General features: G+C 37.9%; 1 protein-coding gene across 5 annotated transcripts in view; it reads right to left on the bottom strand.

Moving 5' to 3' along the window:
- Nucleotides 1–14,476, bottom strand: part of rxfp1 (relaxin family peptide receptor 1) — a 74,089-nt gene extending 59,613 nt beyond the window's left edge. Inside the window, exons 1-2 of one of the 5 annotated variants that reach the window (XM_013270295.3) lie at nucleotides 14,056–14,475; nucleotides 8,638–8,775 (exon numbers count right to left, since the gene is read on the bottom strand). In XM_013270295.3, coding sequence (XP_013125749.1) covers nucleotides 8,638–8,775; nucleotides 14,056–14,101 — 184 coding nt within the window. In that variant the 5' untranslated portion in view covers nucleotides 14,102–14,475. Of the gene's footprint in view, nucleotides 1–8,637; nucleotides 8,776–14,055 lie in introns of all 5 variants that reach the window. The other 4 variants (XM_013270297.3, XM_005467252.4, XM_013270298.3 and 1 more) reach the window with 4 other exon arrangements.
- Between the last annotated feature and the right edge of the window lie 10,615 nt (nucleotides 14,477–25,091).

The following is a 25,091-nucleotide window of genomic DNA, read 5'->3' on the forward strand; positions in this document are numbered from 1 at the left end:
ACATCATATTTTAAAAGTCTGCTGGCTCAAAAAAAAAAAAAGAAGCCAGTATCTGTCTGTCTGGCAGGTGGATTCAAATTTAACAACCTTTATTTATCTTATTTAGTTCTCTACATTTAGGACTTTTTGTCAGGTGGAATTTTGCAGTTGTGCACCTCGTCTTTAAGGACATTTATGCAATTGACCTTAACACATAACTGGTGTTGGGGATGCTTGGTAAATAAAAAAAAAAGACAGTCAGACTGCTACAAGAGTATTTTATCTTTCACAGTAAGGTGAACAATATTTGCTTCTTATCAGCATAACATTTAAGATGTGTGGTGATAAAAAAGGAAGTAAATGACATCTTTGTAAAAAGAGAACCTCTTCCTAAAAGTAAATATTTTAATTTTCTATCACTTACTTCGAGAATTGATTGCCAACTTTTTAACTACCCTGCCATGTTAAAATAATAAAAGAAACTGCCAGTGTTTAGGCTTTTTTGCCATCTGATTCTGCTTCCTGGGTCCAAGGTGCAAATCGTTACATACACAGATTTAAGTAAATACTTTTTCTACTCTTTTAAGCAAGGGTCTGCAAGAATATAAGACACGACTGTGGAAAAATAAAGACAAGTGGGGCAGCTGAATGCTGTTATTCTCCAGACAAAAAAGAATCTGACCATTGTTTCTATTCAGATCAATTACTTTGCAATACACCACTGTTCTTTTTTCAATAATTCAGGTCACTCACCCTTAAAGGTTTTTAATCAGGTGTGTAGTTCTAGTGGGTTTATACAGTGTTCAGTAATTGTAGACATGGAATTGATAAGGAGACATACATTTTGGGTCTTAAAGTTAAATTGTGGACATTAGAGCTGCTGTGTTGTAAAATGACAAAACTATATGTATGAAAGGTAAGAAAGAGTAAAGTAAAGTAAGAATTTTGCACTTTCACGACAGGAAGCACCAACAAGGAATTGAGGTACCAGCTTATGTACCAGCTGTAAAAGGGAAAATCCTCACCTTCAACAACATTTTGGAAAACACACTGAAAAAATCCGAGTATTGCATCAAACTTCTGGGATATTGAACTGATCATTTACGTAGGAGAGGAGGTTGTAATTGGTTTCAGCTGCTTCTGAAATTAATAACATGTACACTACAGGTATAACATTGCGACAACTCCTAACAAAGGAAGGTAATTTTTCCTGCCTCATCTTTTCTGACTGTTTATTTTACTAGTTTTGCATTTGACCAGGGTCAATGCCACTACTAATAGTTTAACTCCATTATTGCACATCAACACGTGCCTTTGCCACTGTCTCCCAGCACAGTCTCAAAACTATGGAGGAGGTTCTAAGAGATAGGAGAGTTGGACAGGGCCATAGAAGATCCTCAACTCATCAGCAGGATTGGCATCTGCTTGGCCACTAATTTAAATGTCTCTGACCAAACAAACAGAAACAGTCTTCATGAAGGTATCCTGTGGGCCCCACATCCTCCAGCCGGCCTTTTGCTCACTGCCCGGCACAGTGGAGCCCAATTGGCATTTGCCGTAAAACACCAGAATTAGCAGGTCCACCACCAACACATGACAGACAACAGAATTATGGTGCCTGTAATATCATGTATGTTTGAGTTATCACAGCACTGACATAAATCAATTAACTGATGGGTTACTAACCCAACTTGGACATGAACAAATCAAAGAAAATCTTTATGCTTTTGTTGAAAATACAGCTTTTAAAATGCAACAGTTCAATCCTGACCATTGTGACACATTACCTATGACTGGTATCAGTGAAACATAAAAGACAGAACTATATCATGTTTGAATAACTTATTATTTTCATGCTATTATTTACAGAACATGCAATGATATTTTATTTTATATTACTAAATACCAAGTAAAACATCATAACACTGCTTTATAAGTTTGTATGCAGTACTATGACATAATATTAAATATATACAACTGAAATACAAAATTAAGAAGCACAAACATTATTCCAGTACAACATTAAATAATAGGTAAAATAAACTATGATATGATATGATATGACATACCTTTATTAGTCCCACAAGGGGAAATTTCATAAGGCTGCCGACCTATTGCACGCAATGGCGGCGCCATCTTACCCTCCGACCATACATACATTACACAAAAACATCACATGGGGAAGACAGGTCAGAGAGGTATAACAATAGAAAATGCACCACATGAGGAAAGATGAGGAGAAAAAAAATAATTCCTCCCAGACTGAGCTCCAACAGGGAGATCAGTTTGAGAACAGAAAAAAAACACCTCTGCACATAGCACATGAAAAAAAAAGCATCAGCATCTTTGTCTCCATATATCACAGAGCCACAGCTCAGTGGCTGAGAGTCCAACATGCCAAAAAGCAAGCTTGAAGTGATTTATATTTTTTAATTAGTTTGATATGTAGGTACTCACCACAAACAGGCACTGATAAATGTCAGGGAATGTGAGTGTTGGTAGTTTTTTTTAAAAAAGGGATCATTCTTTGTGCTCATGTGGTAACACTCTTTGGCCTTGTTTAGCTTCTTTCTGTGTAGTATAAAGTAGTATAGTTTTCTCGTGAGTGTTTTTCAGGATTCATTAGTGTGTTTTCCTCCTTATTACTGGGTGCTTTTATTTGTTTTGGTTTAGCATACCTAGAATGCAATGCTATTCCTGTTCTCTATAGACCTGGGAACCTCCAGGTTTTAGCCACAAAGGTTTTCTCAACTGTCTTTACAATCATCTCCAACACCTATATTTCCTTAACAAGTTAGTGGCAGTGAGTGTGCAGTTTTAGAGAGTTAGGATTCAATCATTATGTTTTTACATCTGTGGACAAAACAAAAGGACAGTTTTCCCCAACTGGCAGTGTCAAAGCCAGTTACTTTTCCCTTGGACCTGTTTTAATCACACAGTCAGCACAGAGTGAAACATTTCCAGGCTGAAAGACTCATTCTTCCAGTCTAACGAAACGTAATAGCAGTGATGACCTGGGCATGTTTTACTTTGATTGTGCAGTTGTATCAGTGAAATGGAAATTCACAGTAGTTTTTTTTTGAGTTACTTCATGAATCATAGAGTAAAAGTGAAAAAATGGAACTGAATGATCAATGAATTTGAGGCAGCCTTTCAGATGATGAAATAAAAGAGTCAGAGGCAGCTGTTGACCATGTTGTCTGGCCAGCATCCACTCCTGGTGACATCTGGGCTTACGTCCCATCAGGACCAGCATTGCAAACTAGCAAAAATATGGACAGCAAGGCTGAACATCCACTAACAGAGCAGATTAATAGTGCTCATCCTCTGCTTTCCCACCAGTGCTATACTGTGATGTTCAGGGTGGAGTATGTTAGACTGAAACTATTATACCAATGAAAAATTTGGAGACACCTTCCCATTTAATGGTTTTTCTTTATTTTCATGACTATTTACATTGTAGATTCTCACTGAAGGCATCAAAACTATGAATGAACACATGTGGAATTATGTAATAACCAAAAGAGTGTGAAATAACTCACAAGATGTTTTAGATTTTAGATTCTTCAAAATAGCTGCTCTTTGCTTTGATTACTGCTTTGCACACTCTTGGCATTCTCTCATGAGGTAGTCACCTGAAATGGTTTTCCATCAGTCTTGAAGGAGTTTCCCAGAGGTGCTGAGCACTTTTGGGGCCTTTTGCCTTCACTCTGCAGTCCATCTCATGCCAAACCATCTCGATTGGGTTTAGGTCAGGTGACTGTGGAGGCCAGACCATCTGCCGCAGCACTCCATCACTCTCTGTCTTGGTCAAATAGCCCTTACACATTCTGGAGGTGTGTTTGGGGTCACTGTCCTGTTAAAAAATAAATGATGGTCCAACTAAATGCAAACTGGATTGGGATGGCATGTTGCTACAGGATGCTGTGATAGCTATGCTGGTTCAGTGGGCCTTCAATTTTGAATAAATCCCCAACACCGTCACCAGCAAAGCACCCCCACACCATCACACCTGCTCCTCCATGCTTCACGGTGGGAACCATGCATGTAGAGACCATCCGTTCACCTTTTCAGCATTACACAAAGACACGGTGGGTGGTACCAAAGATCTCAAATTTGGACGAATCAAACCAAAGGATAGATTTCCACTGGTCTAATGTCCATTCCTTCTGTTTCTTGGCCCAAACAAATCTTTTCTACTTGTTGCTTCTCATTAACAGTGGTTTCTTAGCACCATAAAGGTCTGATTTGCACAGTCTCCACTGAACAGTTGATGTAGAGATGTGTCTGCTACTGGAACTCTTTGTGGCATTTATCTGGGCTCTAATCTGAGGTGTTGTTAACTTGCGATTTCTGAGGCTGGTGACTCGGATGAATTTATCCTCAGCAGCAGAGGTGACTCCTGGTCTTCTTTTCCTGGGGCAGTCCTCATGTGAGCCAGTTTCATTGTAGTGCTTGAAGGTTTTTGTGACTGCACTTGGGGACACATTCAAAGTTTTGGCAAGAACTGACTGACCTTCAGTTTTTAAAGTAATGATGGACTGTCATTTCTTTTTACTTAGAATTCATATTATGGCAAGAATCAATCAGCTAACAGCTGTCAAATAGGGCTGTCAGTTGTGTACGAGCCTCACTTCTGCACCACACAACTGATTGTCCCAACCTCACTAAGAAGGCAAGAAATTCAGCAAATGAACCCTGACAAGGCACACCTGTGAAGTGAAAACCATTTCAGGTGACTACATCATGAAGCTCATTGAGAGAAGGCCAAGGGTTTGCAGCGCTGTCAACAAAGCCGAGCGTGGCTACTTTAAGGAATCTAAAATATTAAAAGATATTTACAGTTGTTTATCAAATTGTTTCTTTGGTAAATAATTCATACATATACACACATATCTAGCTTCATATATTTGATGTCTTCAGCATGTATCTACAATGTAGAAAATAGTAAAAATAAAGAAAAAACATTAAATGAGAAGGTGTGTCCAAACTTTTGACTGTAACTGTACAAATATATATATATTAGAAAATAAGCCTAGATAGACGTGGATGGAATTGCTGGATTTTCATCTTTAATTAAAGAGTTTTTCTAAAACAAGATTGCATTAATTGCCATTTTCACACGGTCTCCTATTTTCAGAAGCTCAAAAGTAACTGAATAACTTATTAATAATAATTTATTGACAAGTAGTTTCAGGGCCATTGTTCATTTGGTATGCCATGTCAAATGAAGCAGAAAAAAAGATCTGGTGCTGATTACTTATATTTAATAGCTGTTTACTAGAATTTGAATTGTCAATATGAGGTCCAAAGAGGTGTCACTGCAAGTGAGGGAGGACATCATTCAGCTGAAAAACCAACAACAACAAAAACAATAAAAACTTTAACACTGGCCAAACAACAGGTATATCTGGAAAAAAAAAAAAAAAAAGAAAAGAAAAAAGGAATGCACTGGCCAGCTCAGCAACACCAAAAGACACCACTAGAATAGACTTCGCCAGAAAACTTCTAAAAAAGCACACACAGTTTGAAAAAAAAATATTGAGGGAAGTAAAACAAAGATTAATTTGTACCATAGTTAAGAAGATCAAAGAATTTAGAATGAAAATAATAGCTCATGATCCCAAGTATACCACATGATCTGTTAAACATGGAGGCAATGTTGTGGCTGGGGCACATATGGCTTCTAATGGAAATGCGTCACTAGCGTTTATTGATGATGTGACTGCTGATAGAAGTAGCCGGATAATTTCTGAAGTGCAGAGAGGGAAACTCTTTGTTCATATTCAGCAGAATTTACCAAAGATGATCAGAGAGAGCTTCACTGTGCAAATAGATAATGACCCAAACAAACTGGAAACCCAACCCAAGAGTTTCTCAAGGCAAAGATATTGGATATTCTTCAATGTCAAGTCAGTCACCTGATCTCAGCCCAACAAAGCATGCTTTACTAAATACAATACTGAGTCCCACAAAGAAGCAGCAGCTTAAGGTGGCTGCAGTAAAGGCCTAGCAGAGCTTCTCAAGGGAGGAAACACAGCATTTGATGTATTAAGTATTCAAGCATTAAATATTAAAAAAACAATAGTTATATTTACAATCATATTACTTTTTTCAGTTAGTTTTAAGGGTGTACATAAAGGAGACTTTAAAGTATACACAAGTAAGGGTAAATCAGTTAATGCAGAACTTTTTTTTAACTGCTTGGATTAAAGTTGAAAGTCTACAGTTCAATCACATCTTGCTTGTTTGATTTAGAATCATTTGTACATTTTTACAAATTGTGCCAATGTCCAAATAACAAACATAAATAAACCAACTGGCTATTCTTTCTACAGTGTACCACTGTGTTATCTAGCAATGTACTAATTTATGATTGCATACTGTGAAATAGTTTTAACTTCTACCCCCCCAGCACCTGCTAAAAACAAAACTGACATCAGATCATAATTCTTCCTGCAGGATCACGAAACGAAGCCTGGGGAATGGACGGAAGTCAGGAAGAAAAAAAAAAAATGTCGTTCATTATAATGTGACAGTTGGTTTATAAGCTGCACCTGTTTCACCACAGGAGTCATGATTGATGATTGTCTCCTCAAGATTAATTCTTGAAATCAGGCATGCATAAGCCTACTCTTTACCAATCTGAGCTGCAGATCAGCACACATGAGAAAGTTCCAATATTAAAAGGTTTGCATTTCTATGCTTTACGGTGCTTTGGACCTTTTCACTCTGTTATCAATAAATGTTAGTTATGATTAGGGATGGGTATCGTTTAGGTTTTATCCGATACCAGTACCAAACCGGTACTTTTGAAACGGTGCTGGTGCTTAAACGGTGCTCGAACCGGTGCTTAAAGAATGAAGAACACAAAGTTTGTCCACAAACGTCTCATGTTTAGCTGTTTTTTGTAAAAAGATAACAATAGGGCAGCTATAGGGCATATATGGCATCACTCTTGGCTGGAAGCAGTGCTTAATCAATGGAAAAAACACAAACTTTGTCCAAAAACCTCTCATGTTTAGCTGTTTTCCACTTTTTCTTTGGTTATTTTAGCCTTTTTGGCCAGGGTGAAGGGAGTATCTGCCATCAAACAAGGAGACAGCCGCATGTAACTACGACGGTGTTTGCTAGGTCACCTTACATGCATTAATGTAATAACGTGGTTAGCCTACTCAACGTAAATTACACACGAACAACATGAAGCTACTCACGCAGAGAAGAACGGCTGCTGCTGCCATTATCATCCATCATCATTTCTGCTACACTGGCAGAGCTAGGGGCCAGGACTCTACTCTTCGGGTTCTTGGGGGGGATGTTGCTAACTCCGGGTCCGATAACAGGCACCACACCCGCAGTAGATGTGCACGGCGTGAGGTCTCGCAGCAAGCTATCAAATACGGTGCTTTTCTCGGCTTTTAAAAAAACGCTATGCGTCGCCAGGTGTTTCATCAGATTCGAAGAGTTACCTCCTTTGACAGTATCACAGTATCAGCTTAAAGCACTTGTTGCAGGCTGCTGAGTTTGCATCTTTTGCTGTGAAGTACAGCCAGACTTTTGACTACTTCACCTTGGGCATTTTTAGCCTGTAGCTCTGCTCTAAAAGAACGTACGTACCTGGGCCCGCCTACTATGCTTGCAAAGGTAAAATGATTGGCTAGAATCCAAAGTGATTGGCTTTTATCTCAGAAAAAAAAGCACCGAAATAAAGCACCGAAATGTGCGCTGCTTTTCGGTCTGGTTACTACCGTTTATGTCAGAACCGGTGACCGGTACCCATCCCTAGTTATGATGCAAAATCACTTTGAGTAATGTAATTCCAGTGTAGAATATAAATAGATAAGCACATATTTTTAAAGCAAATTTAATAAGCTGACTTGTATCTTGGTATTTAGTGTATATACAATTTCAAGGTTAATAAAGAAAAAATGGACAGAGGAGGAAATTAATGGGTGAGGCAAACGAGAAACACACTTAGAAATAAAACATTGGAGGACTTTGGTTCGTTATCCATCGTAATTTAATTTGTCGAACTGCTTTATAGTTCAAACTTTATATTATATAATACTTAAGAGCAACTATGACAGCTGTGCATAAAATGCAAATGATTTAGTGTTATAAATAATGATTATTTCTGAGCAAAACTCCTCATTCCTACAGTATCCTGGCACCCATCAGCTGTATTTATAGTCCTTATGCCACGAGCCAGCTCTGAACCTTTGCTTCTGGGTCCAGGTCGGGTTGAGTTCAGTACTGAGCTTTACCAGTGCAGGGCTCGAAGGTACATCATAGATGTAAATTAACATATTTTAAAAAACACCATCCGGCATGCATATTAATACCACTGCCCATGCCACCAGCAGGTGACAAGGAGAGCTAAGTTTGTACATTTACAAATCTGAGCTTGCATCAGCAAGGTTCCCTAATACAGTAGCAGTGGTTATTACTCAAAAGCAAGGGGGCTTGTGTGTATGAGTGTGTGTGTTTATAGGATCTACACCAGTAATTAATCACATGAACCAATAAACCAGGAAAATCTCAAACATTATGTATGTGTCAGCCATTACCTAAGGGCTTTCTGGAGCTGGTATTTTGAAGATGTATGCATTAGGGCATATGGGTTTATTAACAAGTGTTCAAGTAGAAACAATGACTCACCGCAGTTCTCCTCATCTGCTTGATTTCCACAGTCATCGATACCGTTGCAGTGCATGAGCTGGGGGAGACAAAAGGTCAGGTTCCCACAGGGGAAATATCCTAGTGGGCATGTCCTCTTCTCCTCTGTCATATTGAGTGCTGTAAACAAAGCAGAAAAGCAATATGATTGAATAGAAAGATTCTGATACTCTATTTTATCCCTGTCAAATGTCTCAGTAAAATGTAACATCTGTCAATCTCATCAGGATATTTTTGTGAGCTCCTGAACATCCAGGCTGCTGTTCTTTTTGCAGTCCATAACGAGCTGCTGTACTTCATTAAGCAATCTTAAATAACTCATGTACTTCAGAGACAGAACCTGGTGTGTGTATAACCTGGTGCATGCATCAAATGTAAAATAGACTTTCAGACATGGAAGCTTTCTCCATTCTTTCTATCTTTAACTTTAACTATTAAAATTCCACATTTTTGCCTTAGTGAGTCTGCCTTTGGTTCAAAATACAGTAAGTGGGCCCAACTTTAGATTATACATTAAACCTATACTGGCATTCCTGCACTGACACCCAATTACAATTACAACCAACTCCTTTTCTTCAATCCCTTCTCTTGCCCTTAGCACAAACGGTTAAAGTAAAGTAAATGCGCAGGGTGGTTAACAAGTGCTTTATTTGGTATTATATAATGTGTTTGTGTGTGTTCTTTAAAAAATATTTTGGCATAATAAACAATTCATCATGTTGTCAGGCCTAAAAAACCCCATTCATAACATGACCTGCTTCTGACTTGAAACATCTCACCTTTGAGGTATAAAACGAGTTGAACAGCTGAAGTTGCAAACTAATCAAAAGGTTTCACTCATGGCATGCTGCACATGCTCGTATTTCTGATTATGCTTACAATAAATTCCCCTCACACTTTATTTTCTCTGGAAAAATGAAAACAAAACCAAACCATATCAGCTTCACATCTTGAACCTGATGGCATAAATTTGAATTCACTCGAATAAAAGTCACTGAAATTTATACATCAATCTGGACAGTTTCATTATACAAATATTTAACTCACCGCTGACCCGAATCAACTCCAATTATAAGATCATGTTAAATGCAAAACTACAGAAAATGCTTTAATCAAAGCATTTTTTAAATAATTTTAATCTCCTTTTTATTTTGATGACACCTGGCGTGCCCTACATTTCTGCCTCCTTTTTGTTTTTACTGAAAGCAACTAATAAAACACCAGCGCTCTAATACCAGGCGTGGTTAGCTACAGCACCTGTAATCATAAAATAAAAATATGCACTTTTCTTATCTTAATTTTCTTTTATGTACATTTAAAATGGTTAAAATCATCATATTACTCATTAACACTATCAGTCTTTTCTTGAATCTTCAAAAATTGCCATGTTAGTGATAGATTATGAACAATATATTAAAATTTAGCTTTCAAAACTCCATTATTCTTTAAAAATAGTTCAATCTGTAATTTAAATCAGTTTGGGAATACTAACATAGATCTCACACATCATTAGTTACTCACTGCAGAACAACAAGATGGCATGCTGGTCTGCAATCATGCAGTGATGTTTCCATGTAACAACGCACAGTGTTTACGGTCTAATACATAAATAGGAGTATCCCAAATCTCCAATGCTTGGCTTCTTGCTTTTTTCCCCATCAAAGAACGAAAATTAAAACAATCCTTAGATCTTAGCTTTTGCCCGTAGATGGTCGTGCTGTCACTTAACCTAAACAGCCAACAGACTTAAATAGTAGTAAATACAAACTGTAATTTAAATGAATGTTTCACACTAAGTGCATTCATACACATTTGACAGTGAGCATCAGCTACTCTGCAGCCTCGTTTAAGAGCAAGATTTTTCAGTATGTTTTATTTTTAAGCTCCAGTAAAAGGCAATTATATTAAGTTCATTGAATTCAATGGATTCAATTGAATCCATGGTTCCAGAATCTAATAAACAGTTTTGTAGTTTAACATTTCATTTATCACTTTTAGTCTTTTATAAACACATTTCAGTTTTAACCTAGGTTTCTGGAAGCCTTCTGAGACACGTGTGCAGGGAAGGGTTTATATTTTCATTTAATTTGAGCTCATCATCTGTGACAGCTGATTTTCTCCTTGCTCATCATGAATTTATTTCCTCTGCGACAGCAGAATATGTCACATAAGCATCTGCATCACGTTAAACTAGGGTGATCAAACACATTCAATTCTGGTTAACTCTAAAAGACTCGCTATAGACAGACAGGAAGACTTGCTAGCCTTGCAGCATTAAGGCTGCAAAGTAAACCATTAAATTCTCCTTTGAAAACCAGCATCTGAACACATAACCCCTAATCCCCTAATGTATAATGACTTCTACTTTTATTCAAATACAGCACCCAATCTCTCCTTAAAAGATGAAGTATGACAGTACCACGCACAATATAGGTTTTCTGGTCACTTGGAAGTAACATTATTTTAGAAATCACATGGAGGAATGCTTCTTTTGCATTATCATTTAAGTTTATTTACTGACTATAGCCCTAAATGTTTCTAGCTATTACCCAATGGAGTTGTATATGTGAATTCAAATGTTCAGCTCATATTATTGGATATTAAATGGTCTTGTCTCTGCCAGACCCCTATTGCAAACTCTGTAATGCGACTGATAAGCTTGCAAGTGTCCAGAGTGTGGGCACCCCTTACCCAAACCAGACTATTTACTGCAGCGAAAACATGTCCTTGTCTCTTTTTGTGTGCTACGTGCGAGAAAAAGAAACTTCAGCTGATAGTGTCTGGACCTGATCGTTGCGCCTCTGCCAGTGCCCGATGTTGTCGAAAATATCTGTCGCTAGTTCATCACAACTGAACAGAGAATTAAATATTCTGAACATACTCGCCTGCCGCTGATATACGAATTCCTTGCTGATAACTTGAGAATCAGTTATATTCTTATTTGACATTAACTAATCAATGATCCCATTAATCACTCTACAGCACTGGACATTCAGTAATTGTACTAAACAGTATAAGAATAAAAAAGCATAACTGAATAATAGAGCATATCAGAAATAACAGTGAAAATTATTCTATTATTAGTTGTATACCATTATATCACCTCGTTTCATCAGCTGGTTGTCTAACATTGTTTATTTGTAATATTTATGCGTTTGGGGGACTACCGTTCAGTTACAATATGCTGTTCCTCAGTATTTAGACTGACACAAGTACATTCACTTAAATGAGCGTGCAATTTGTATTACAGATAAGCTGCTCATCTAAAAAAGTGTGATATTTGCACTTTGAGCATCAACCCTTCAAGCGGATAATTGCTGTTAGGCTTACAGCATAATGAAGAAAAAATAGAGGAAATAACTCTTTAATATGTATATTCATATTCCCCAAAATTTAATGGGAAATTTCATTACTTTCCTAACTAACTATCCCTGACTTTCTGGTATCAAGATCAGCTGCAAATATTCAACATTTATGCAACTGACTGTCTTTATATGTGTATTTATATGCTGTATATATATTAGATGAAATAATAATGCATTTAACAAGTTCAAACATGGACTCAAGTGAAAGAAATGTGAGAAAACTCGTTAAATAGGCTCTAAAGTTGATCTGCAACTACTCAGACAGCTCTTATATTACAATGACTGTCTCTGCCATTGTTTCAACATACTGCAGCCCCACAAAAGCTGATAAGGAAAGAGGTAAGCACACTGACAAAAACTCAGAGAAGATGGTTTACCACAGATGTGGTCCAACAGTTTCTACTGGCTGACTGATTGTGAATTATGGTTCCAAAGAGCTTTGTGGCAGTGCTCTGTGAGATTCTGGGATGAAGCCAATCAGCTGTTTGACTGTGACAACATACGAACTATGCTCTTAATGGGTTGTTTTCTGATGCGACAGATCCATTTTTCACAATACAGCACTCAGTATGGACACTTTGTCTCCCAGTGCATGGTTGTATCTAGAATGTAATCAAAGAAAAACCGGTATGCAGCCCATTTCTTCCGTGACTGTAGGTATGTTTTAGGGTAAAGTTCAGAGGTGATTCAAATGCGGACACAAGAAAGCAGTGTGGCTAAATTAAAAACAAAGGTGACATTAATTAACGTAATCAATGCTATACACCAAAAGGCACTGTAGAGTGAGCACCATACTCAAAATGAAGTCTAACTAATAACTTGGAAGGTTCAAAAAGGAAAACAAAGCCTTGGGGAGTCACGCAGAGACAGAACCACTGGGGCGGAAGGGAAACAGACAAGTCTGCAACTGACAAAGGATGCACAGGGCTAGATACACAGAGAGCTAATTGAACGCAGGTGAAACTAATGAGTGTGGACAGAGGATCACAAATGAGGCAAAAATCAAGAGAAAAAAAAAAAAACACAGAAAGTTATCAAAATCAAACAGGAAGTCGTTGCAAAGAAACCTTAAGAAAAACAAAGGGAACCAAAGACAGGAGTCATGGAAAAAAGGAAGGAAAAATATCCCAAAGAAAATCCTGGGACAGGTTAACACTGTCCGGCTGTGTCATTAATTTATAAGCTCTATGACTGTCTTTAACACTTAAAAAAAACAAACCCTACAGCTCAACTTGAAGTGGTGTATGATCAAGCTAAATAATGCATTAAATAGGTTTAAAATCCCAGGGAGATATTAATATCCCAAACATTTTCTTGGTCGGTGACTTCATTTTGCAGTGGCTCCGCTTGGACTAGACTCAGCGACAACAACTGGCAGACTTAACTCGGTGTTTGCTTTAGGTTTCCCCCTGCTCTAAACCTTAATACAGGATGCCACACAAGTGGGGGAGAGTTACCGATACACTAGTGAATGCACTGCTGTTTTATTAGATTATGAATGCTTTAGATGAAAAACCGCGAATATAATCCAAAAAAATCTAACAAATGGTAAATTCTCAGCAGTCCAATAAATGTAATAAACATGCAAAACAAACATCCTCAGACCCACATGCATAATAACATGAAATGGGACTGAAGACATTAACTGGGCATCTTTATTGATTACAATTACGTCCACATTTAGATAAGATTAAATTGTATAATATTAGAGGTGGTTATTAGTGGGTAGAATAGCCATTGCACCGAAAACGATTTTGAATACGTCGAATTCAAGATATCGTGAAAGCAACAGAATTATCCTGCTATATCTGCTGTCATGCATTCGATACAAACCCTGGAAATCACTATTCTCTCTCCCTCTCTACCCTTTTAGTTGTCCGTGCTTACGTGAAATATATTTACTTGGATTTACCCAGCGGCTACTTCTTAAAAATTATTATTAGAAAATATGTTCCCTTTAAAATTGGTACGAAAAAAAGATAACTTATCTACAGCCAGCCCATATTTTCGTGAAGAAAGAAGTTGTTAAACTTACCCCACACTCCGTAAGCGAATGCCACAGCTATATAAACTTGCATCATGGCGCTTTGATTTTTTCTTTCTTTTTTCTTTTGCTGAATATCGCACGGTTGAAGTAGTAGGAGAGCAGCGATATGGTCGTTTACTTGTGCAAACTGGGAATCTGTGCGTAAAAATGTCACCAAAAGTTTGCCCTTGCGTTCCTGTTACGTAATAAACGCGTGGACCGAGGTACTGTCAAACGCGTGCGGTGCAGATGCAGCTAGAGAAGAACCCGTTGCCACTTCGCAAAGTCGACACGGTCTGCAGCCAGCTCCAGTTGCAGAGGGGTCTAAAGAATCAGTTGCCATCTTCTGACGCACAAGCCGCAGCAGTACAGGTGCAGCGCGCAGAGGGCGCTCGCAGGAGAAAAGGGGGTGGGGGAGCAATCTGGGTCTCTGAATAGGAGGAACAGCTAAAGTCCAAAAGCAATAATCAGTTTCGCTGATCAAATGCTCGGTTAATTTGTAATCAGTAGGTGTCTGTAGTGAGCGCTAAACTTTAATTGTGCAGCACAGCACCCTGCAGAGTGTACAAAAGCCTCAATGCCCATTCATGTGTTAGTAGGATCAGAGGAGTGTATGTCAGTTCACTGAAAACCGTCTGAGCGTGGGATAGCGCACACGATTTCAATACCCCCCCCCCCACACACACACACACTCACTCACACACTATTAAACATTTTCCTGTATTATAGAAATGAAAAAAGAAAAAAAGTCGGTATGTTTGGACCAGGAGAAAGAATGATAAATACCGGCAATCAGATACAAAACAAATATCTGATTTAATTATTTGTTTTTATCCCCGTTTGTCACACAATAACAACTCATCAGCTTGCTTGTAAGTTGAAGTATACTTTTAGCAATGCTTGTTAAATCTAGTGTAAAAGATGTACAAGATCTTATATGTAGGGTAGATTTACATATTAATGTCTGTGTGTATTAACAAGTCAATATAAATTATGTGGGAATGAATAAGAATTTCTGAATATTATCACTGGAGTCTGCATTTTGTCTTTCACCGCATGCTTCACTCTTTTGCTTTAAAAGGTAGTGACTTGCTGTTCTGATTCATTCTCACTTCAGTGTTATTTCAAGACACAGCTGCTATTTTCATCTAATAAACTCCCCAATGAACCAACTGTATGCTGCTTGCCTGGTGCCTAATGGCTAACAGACACTTGTGAATGTAATGGATCACCGGTTAAAGAGTCTTAGTTTTATGCACTTTGTGAGACCAAAGCCTGAGCTAAAAAAATCCTGGACTTACTTGTAGTCAGAAGTCGTCATGGGCATGAAGTAATGGTAATTTTGGGCTTACTTTTTACTGTCTTTTCTAATAATTATTCCATGTACCAGTAACTGCTGGTTTCTTTGTTCTTTGGAATGATTGCACAATATGCATCTTCAGTGGCTTAAAAAAAACGGATTGGAACAAGGGTTGGGTGCAACGGTTTTAATTTATTTTGCATTTTCTCTCATGCAAACAGGGTGAAAATACAAGCTAATATATATATAATTTTTTTTTCTTTTTTCTTTTGCTGAATATTTTTTATATTTGAGAATTTGCATAATTAAGATTAAGGAACTGACCTCCCAGCCCATTGTTCCTTCAGTGGGCTGGTTTCAGTCATTATGCACATGTACTGTTTATAAGGTTGGGGAAACCTGCAGTCAGCTGAGACTGAAGAAGTCACTTGGATGAGTGACGAAACGTTTCTCCCACAAAACGCTGTCCAGATGAACAGAATCAACTTTTGGAGATTTGCTGAATATTGCATGGTTGAAGTCACCCCTGTGGGCAGTCCATCCTTCAAACTCGGGTCCTCTACCAGAGGCCTGTCAGCTTGAGGTTCCGGTGCATTATATTAGCTGTTCCTAGGACTGCACTCTTCTAGACGGAGATCTCCAATGTTGTTCTTGGGATCCGCTGGAGCCACTCGCCTAGCTTGGGAGTCACTGCATCTAGTGCTCCGATTACCACTGGGACTACTGTTACCTTCATCCTCCACATCTCTCGAGCTCTTCCCTGAGCCCTTAGCACTTCACAAGCCTCTCGTGTTTCTTCTTCCTGTTGTTGCTGTCATTTGTTATCGCTACGTCTATCACTACGGCCATCTTCTTCTGTTTGTCTACCACCACTTTGTGCAGTTGATTATCCACCACCATTTTGTCCATCTGTAACTGGAGGTCCCTCAGGATCTTAGTTCAGCCATTCTCCACCACCCTCCTATTTTGACCTCGGACCTCCAGGCCATATTCAGCACAGATTTTTCTGTATACTATGCCAACCACTTGGTTAAGGCGTGCTAGATGTTAGGCCTGCTAATATCTTGCACCCTGCTGTTATGTGCTGGATTGCCCCAGGGACATCTGTACACAGCCTGCATCTGGGGTCTTGCCTGGTGTAATAGATCTGAGTCTCAATGGATCGTGCTTAGAGCTTGTTCCTGTGCTGCCTCTGTGCTATCTTTCAGTCCAGCTTTGTCCATTCACTGGTAGGACTTCTGGTTGTCAGCCACTTCCTCTATCTGATGGTGGTACATACTGTGCTGTGGCCTGTACTTCCATGATGGTTGCTCCTCTTCCTCCTCTTCCTTGGGTTTCTGCTTTCTGAGGTATTCACTGAGCACATGGTTGGTCGGAGCCTCCTTTGTATGGGAGCAGTCACTTCTTGGGATCCTTGGGGATCAGGACTGTCCAGCCTTCAGTTAGCCATTCCGGGTGTTCATCTGGTTCATCTGTGCTGCCAGATGCTCGTGGAGTGCATTCAGCCAGTAGGCGTGAGCCATGTCAGGGCCTGGTGATGTCCAATTTTTCATACTGGAGGCACTTGGTTCGATGTTTACTGCGGTGATGGTTACTGGATCCTGTTCAGTAAGGTTGTTGTGGTCTGTTCTTAGATCAACTATGAAGCCACTGAGCATTGCCTTTATGAGTTGTGTTCTTCTCCCATATGCTCTTCCAGTGTTGCTCAATCTCCAGCCATGGTGGCGCTGTACTTATATTATTCTCCTGCCACTCAGAGTACACCTTGGATGGGTCGGTGGATGGGTCTCCAAGGCCCTAACCCTAACCCTAACAGCTCATATAGTGCCAAATCACAACAATAGTTGCCTCAAGGCAGGACTGTCCAGCCTTCAGTGTAGGGTCTCTATATTGTAAGAGACCCTACAAAGACCCTTCAATAAAACAAAGAAAAAAGAGAACCCCCCCCCAAAAAAAATGATATCACCCCTTATGCAGTCTGGCCACAGTGAGAAGGAAAAACTCCCTTTAAACAGGAAGAAAGCTTTAGCAGAACCAGGCTCAGGGAGGAGCGGACATCTGGCGCGGCTGTTCGGGGGTGAGTAGATGAAGACAGGACTGAAACAGGCTTCAAAATTGACACTTTAAAGCTTGACTGAAATTTGTAGTTTTTCACATGAACAAGCTAAAAAAAAAAAATTAGAGAAAGACTTCATGGTCAGAGCTACTTGGCCACAATGATAAGGAATATGCTTGGTTGAGTTTTTCTAACCTAAGAACACTGTACACACTGTCAAGTATGTGGTGGTAGCATCATGCTCTGGGGCTGCTTTGCTGCCAGTGGTACTGTCACTGATTTACACAAAGTGGATAGAATAATGAAGAAGGAATACCTCCAAGTTTTTCAACTTCACCTGAAATCATCAGCTAGGTAGTTGAAATATGGACATATGTGGGTGTTGCAACAAGACAATGATCAAAACTGTCCATCTAAATGGACAAGACGAGGTTAACCTTGTGCTTCTAGAATGGCCTTCAAGCCAAAGTCCTGACCTCAACTCTATTGAAAATGTGTGGACAGTGCTTAAAATCTGGGTCCATGCCAGGAAACCAACCAATATAAATAAATCTACCAATTCTACCAAAAGGAGTAGTCAAATATGCAGCCAGAACTATATCCAAAGCTTGTTGACCTACCTCTGGTCAAGGTGTAACTTGCTAATTTGTTACACCTTGTACCTGGAGGTACAAATACCCAAATATTAGTGGGTATTTATGTATAAACTTGAGCCTACATGTATACCTTTGAACTGTGTGGATTAGAGAAAATTTCAAAATCAAACTTGTGCACTTCATTTATTTTTTGAAATCATTAAAGAGCTATGCGGCACAATCGTTACACACTGGTAAAAGGAAAGTTCAAATACATCTTTAAAAGCCCCAAATTATCATGACATTCATGTCCATGATGAGTGCATGACCACAATGGTATATTTCACACAACCAGAAAACATGACTCAAAATAGGTGATATTGTTGCGCTGTGTTTGTTAGAAGCATTGTTGTGTAATTTTGCTGTCCCTAAATTGTAAAATACAGCTATTATTGTTACTTTAATTGATCCAAAGGCTGACATTTATTGGTACATCTCTATTCAGAAACATAATTAAAAAGAAAGGCAACACAATTAATTAAGCAATCATTGCTGCTGTTTGGGGAAAAAAGACAGAAGAAGGAAAAGAAGCTGAAAGAAGCCACATGTAACCCCCTCATTTATAAGTCTTGATTTATGAGTGTTTTAATCACTACAGCTCATTGGGAGATATTTTTGTATTTATTCATTTCATTTATTTTTGTCTGCACAGCCTAGAATTTGCAAAGCAATATAATAAAATCCCTGTCCTACCAACTCTAACCCGCCCTGACCTCAGTAAGAAGTCTTCATCAAACAGGAAAAATAAAGAATAAACAATATTTACTATGGTGTACTGGAATTGCTGAGCATTACTGTACTTCTAAAAACAGGAGGGTGAACTCTTTTAAGAGTTTTTTTTATTGAGGTTGTTAAAGAAAATACCACAACACTTACCATTGACAGCATTAAATATATTTGTTTCTAACTGTGTTGTGGTTTCTAACAAACCTCAGACTGTAAGATCAGATACAAACAAGCCCTGTGGGTGCTTGGCAAGCTGCAGTATTACATAATATTTTGGCAGTCAATGAATTACTTACATTACACCACTGACGGCATCCTCAAGGAACTCATCTTCATATCTTTTCGCTGTTCTTTGAAAAGGAAATTGCATATTTATTTTTATGCTTTGCTAGTATGCAAATTTCCCCTTAGTTGCTTTTTGTGGGTGAATGATAAGCCCTGATTTTACATATTTAGATCTAGGGGGATTAAGGGAGGCATGTATATTTTCTCACAGATGGGAAGTAACTATTCCCCACTTAGTGTTAGCTTAATTAGAATTAATTTTAGACTTTAAGAGCAGTGTTTTAGCAACCCAGGGAAGTTCCTATTCTATTATCAAACCTGAATTCTAGCATGTTCATAGATGATGTAATGCACTTGAATTTAATTGCAGATATAAAGAAAGCATTCAAACAGGTTGTGGACCTGTGTTAACATGTATTGATTTGGTGGAATGTTTATAAAAAAAATAGACATTGTATCAATTTTAAAGAGGTAAAGGTCTGATAAATATCTGAAAATCACCATGAAATTTTAAATCAGAATGCTGTTCGTTTGATAGTGCAGTGAAAACTGAAACCTCAGTTCTTTAAAGCGCTCTACAGTGTGACTTTGCTTTATTCTAAAAGTTATTAATATATAAATATATGGAAAATATTCATACGATTCCATAATATGTATAAAATGAGTTTGGATCCTAAGGCCTATTAAAAGATAAAGAAATATTTCAATTATTGTAGAGCACAAGTACTGTATCACAAAAATGACCTTAAAACTTTATCTGTGAAATTTGAATGCCTTTTTTTCACAGAGAAGATTTCTGGCACAGTGAAATTGTCATTCTTGCTGTGAAAGAAGTTACTGAAGTTGTTATCTGCTACAGAACAAAGAAGTGTTTGTCAGGCTGAAAATTGAATTACTAATTTCAATGAGAAGGAAGAGATCATTTTCAAAACCCAGTGGGCTGATTAGATAAAGCTGTGTGGTGTCAGTATAGCTAATAAATGATAGATGTCATGTTATTCTTTTTCCTGGATAAACACGGAAGTAGAAAAAGAAATTGAATGACACATAAAAAATGTGAGATTTAAAATAATTTTAAGAGCTGAGCAAGCAGCAGTTTTGTTTTGTGTTAGTGGTTGGCCTTATGTGACCTGCACTTTGTGGCGCTTGTTGGTATTAGCAGTGTCTCTTCTTTCCAATTCTGTTGTTAATTCTTGTCATGATTATTACTCACAATAAAACTGTCATCACAAGATAGCAAGGTTGTCTGAATATACTTATTAATTTGTTTGGTAGAACTTGGGAGAAGAAGCTAAAAAAATCCCCAAAACAAAACAAAAACAAGTCATCTAAAGTATGGAACTTTAAATGAACGCATTTTTTTTGTGTATATTTACTTAAGTTCCTTGTCTTTTGTTATCTTTGTTTAAACTGCAGTACTCATTGCTCTTGGAAATTCAGAAACAGTAGTAGGTTAGAGTTTCTCCATTTGACAGCATAAACATGCAGTATCCAGTTTTGGTATACAGAAGAAACACATGCAGTACGACACTAACACAGTCATAAAAGGAGTTGTGCTGCAACTCTGGCTCTTTTGTCAGGACAGCTGTTTATGTAAACCGAAATACTTTATCTCTGACCACATCAGACCATGATATGGTCAAGACTACTATCAGTCTATAAGTACGAGTGTTCTTGTTGAGTTAAAGAACAAGCCAAGAAAGTGATGAACAATTTATATCTATTTTATTCAACTGTTTATCTTAAACGCCCACCAGAAAACATGCTATAATGCCCCTGTGTTATAATGACAGACACTAAAGCATGTTCATACAAAAATAACTTATTCACCCCTTCATAACAAACACGCAATGTCTGCTGGGCTTTCTTTTCATTAATTTACACCATAAAACAGGACCTCTTAAACATGTTTGTGGTGGTCCCTTTTGGGGCATTTTTAATGCTGTTATCTGCTACAGAATATGGACTACTTTGTGGTTAGTCATCGTCATGAAAGAGTATTGCGAGGAGGGCCCAAATGCAGGACACAAAGAAACATGGCATAAAATAATTACTCGACTACCAAAAAACCACCAAACAAAACATGGTGCTATCAACATGCTAAACACAGAGAATAGCTGGGAGCACGTTATGTTTTGTGTTTCAAATGTTGTGTTATAGGTGAAATATAGATTCTCTGCTGCTATGTTTTCTGTGCAACCTATTTGCAATACCATACTAAACCCACTGAATTAAGCACAAACTAAGTGCAGAAAATATAGTTATGTTGTCATAATTGGTTCTAACCTATTGTTAAGTCTTTTTTACAGTGCTAGAACTGCAGCTACCACAACACTGAACACACACCAAGAATATCTATCTTATCTTTTCGCAGCATTAATGTCAGAATTTTATCATCAACATCATCATCATTACTACCTGGTAACATCTCTGATTAGATTAGGTGACACTCACAGGGATCATTTTGTGCGCAAGAATTTAAATGACATGTGAAATGCTCCTTTTTAACAGTGGTTAACAAAGAAATTTGACAATCTTTAGGTTTATCCAAGCCAGTTAAGACACAGAAAGCTGTATTGAACTCATTTTGTAGTATACCCTTCCCAGGAGTCCAAGAAAGCAAGTGAATCATATGAAAACACAAGGACTAGATAAGGGACAAAGGCTGCTCTACAGGGAAAATAAATATATGATTAAAGAGAACCCTGAGGTATTTATAAATGGGGGGTTTAATAGGATATTGAAGACAGGTGGGGAAGGATGTATGGGTATGAAAAGGATTACAATCAGGACAATCATAATATGGCAAGTAAAACTAACACATGGCACGAAGGCAAACCGTGCTTCAAAGTAAACTGTAATTAATCAAAAGACAATATCTAAACGTGGAGACAAGCAGGTTTGCACTGAACATGACAATGAGACAGAGGAAAGAACAATGCAGGAAACAGTAAAAGAACTAAACACAAACTGAAACTGCATAGAAATCAAGAGTTTAGAACTTGAACTAAAAGATATAATCTCTCCATCGAGTCCTGGGTCTGCCCGAGGGACTCCTCCCAGTAGGACATGCCTGGACTACCTCTCCTCGGAGGCATCAGGGAGGCATAGACAGATGCCCAAACTACCTTAAATGTCTCCTTTTGAAGTGGAAGAGCACAGGCTCTTGAATGTCCCTCTTGAATGACCAAGCTTCTCACCCTATGTCTGAGGGAAAGCCCTGCCACACTTAGAAGAAAACATATTTCTGGTGCTTGAATCCGTAAGCTTGTGACCATAGGTGAGGGTAGGAACATATACTGACCGGCAATTCAACATCTTCACTTTCATGCTCGGCTTTCTCTGCACCACAACAGATCAGTACGGCATCCCTGTCAGAACTACAAACAAAACACAAGAACGGAAATCCATCTTAACAAGCATCAAACCTTCCTAATAACTAGATGATAAATAAATCAAACTAAAACTTCTAAAAGAACAATGGAAGCATTAACCAGAAAATAGTTTTGCAAAACAATTACAGCTTGTTACTAGGAAACCTTTGTAGTACAACTAGAAATCGAAGGCACCGCAATCCCACAAGAAATTAAACTTGGTTTTGAGAATAATAATTAAAAAAAAAAAACCCCAAATCAAAGCAAGAATCTAAGACTTCAAAGATGAGATTAATATAATAGAATCTCAAAAACACCTCAAGAGAGCAAAGTTTCTATTACACAACTGGCTTTATTAGTCATTTAACACATTTAAAGGCTTTATGTTTTCTCATAATATTATAATATTAGTCACAAAGACAGGTCTTTAACCACAACATACTTACATTTACTCAAAAACTCAAAAACACAATCTACATTATGGATAAAGAAAAAACTTACTGTAGCCTTCTGCTGAAATTAGACTTGACATGGCTCCAGCTGGCTGCCACATCTAATAATTTGATCAGTGATAACTGGCTGAAAATCATCACCAGTATTGATCAAGACCTGCTGCAGCTCAGTTATATTCACATTTTCTAGATGGGTTTGTATGGATCAATATTGCCATAAATGTTGCCGCAGTCTATAGTTTGACTTCCATTGGAGACCTGCCGTGTAAAAATACAGACATCTGCAATAAATTGAGAAATAAGACATTAGAATGAATGAATTGGGACACAGTTATTTGAACTGGATCAGCCTCATGAATTACTAAACCAAACTGTCCTCATTTAATCTGAAATTACATTCAATCTGAACAGCACTTCTTGACAGAAGGGATGTTTTTTTGTTGTTTTTTTATGCGTCCTCGTATTTATATGGCGTTTACTTGTTTTTATGTGGCAGGCTACAGAAAGAATCACCCCTCCGGCTTATTAATGATGGAAGAATATGATTCAGACTCCAGGGGAGTAAATGACTCCAATGCAAATTATTTCTCAACCGTGAAAGCCAAATTGCACTATTTAGGCAAATTAACTGGACATATTGAACACTCCAAATTGCACATCCCAATCATCATTGGGCTGTGGATGTCATATGCACATGTTTATGATGATACAATAACAGCTTACATTTGACAGCATTTAGAAATTGATTGATTACATTGTTTACATAGGGTAAAATGGCTCCCATTATAGTTTCTGTTAAATAACTAAAACACTTACTCAACAATGAACTAATGATCAAGACCTGCTGTAGATAACAGTTGAAACCAAAGAACTCCACTGATGTACACTGAGGGTGCATTTGTCATGCAGCAAGAGTTGTACTGGAGCCTACTGTCTGCAGCTCTGAATAAGCTTTCACACTTGTAAGAGTTATCACAAGAATTAATGATATCTATCTATCTATCTATCTATCTATCTATCTATCTATCTATCTATCTATCTATCTATCTATCTATCTATCTATCTATCTATCTATCTATCTATCTATCTATCTATCTATCACAAAGAGATTATCCTTGGAAAGTAAAAAGTGAAGGATGACGGGTAATTCATTTATTCGACAGCTCTGATCACCATCAGTGCCACATGAATCCATGACTGACTGACTTTAGGTCATGCTGAAGGTGCTCTTTACTTGAGTGTTTGCCTATCTTTTCTGATGGGCTGACCAAGCCTAGATGGTGCTTCAGCATCAAAATCAATATTGTTGCAAGATTAGTCACTTTAGTTGAACTGCAGGCATGTCTTAAAGAAAAAAAAAAAAAAGACCTGGATGACCTTTAATTTCCTGCTTCTCAATTCAGCTAAAACTGTGGTTACTTTATTCAGACCACAAATCTTAGAAATTGGTGTCAAACCACATCTGAATTGCATTACCTTGGCCTCAGGTAACACTGTGAGGAATCTGGGGGTAATCTTTGGATATACCCTTCAATGTGCATATTAAACAGTTATGTAGGACTGCTTTTTTGCATTTGCACAATATATCTAAAATTAGAAATATTCTGCACTTATTACTTCTAGACTGGACTTTTGTAATATATTAAAATCATCACATTGTCCTAAAAACTCCCTGAAAAGCCTTCATCTGATCCAAAAATGCTCCAACTCAAGTACTGACAGGGCTGAATACAAGGTCTTGAACAATCTTATCTTAATGAGTGCAAAGTACCAAATACCCTTCTGCTAAGAAACTAAGAGATGAAAGTGAATGAAGTTAAGATATATTAGCATAATAAACTAGCTTTAGAGAATTGGAGAATGACCTGTCTTGCAGGGTCAAAGTCCTTATTAAGAGGGTAAATGGCTAATGGTAGCTTAGAAATATTTTACTTTATGATTATATTTGGTTAAGATGTTGCCTTTTGTTGTTTTTGTTTAGACTGCAGTACATTTCTTGGAAACTCTTGACATTTTGAAACAATAATATTTCATATTTAAAAATACTTATAACTCAGGCTTCTGCTGCAAACCTAAGTTATAAACAAGAGGCATAATAGTTACAGTCTACTTAAAGGCTTTGTGTTACAACTACAGCCCACTTTTCTGCATACGAATTAGTCTTAATTTAACATAACACGGGCGATCGTGGCTCAAGAGTTGGGAGCTCGCCTTGCA

Source organism: Oreochromis niloticus, linkage group LG2 (genome assembly GCF_001858045.2).
Source record: "Oreochromis niloticus isolate F11D_XX linkage group LG2, O_niloticus_UMD_NMBU, whole genome shotgun sequence".
In the NCBI taxonomy this organism is placed as follows: Eukaryota; Metazoa; Chordata; class Actinopteri; order Cichliformes; family Cichlidae; genus Oreochromis; species Oreochromis niloticus.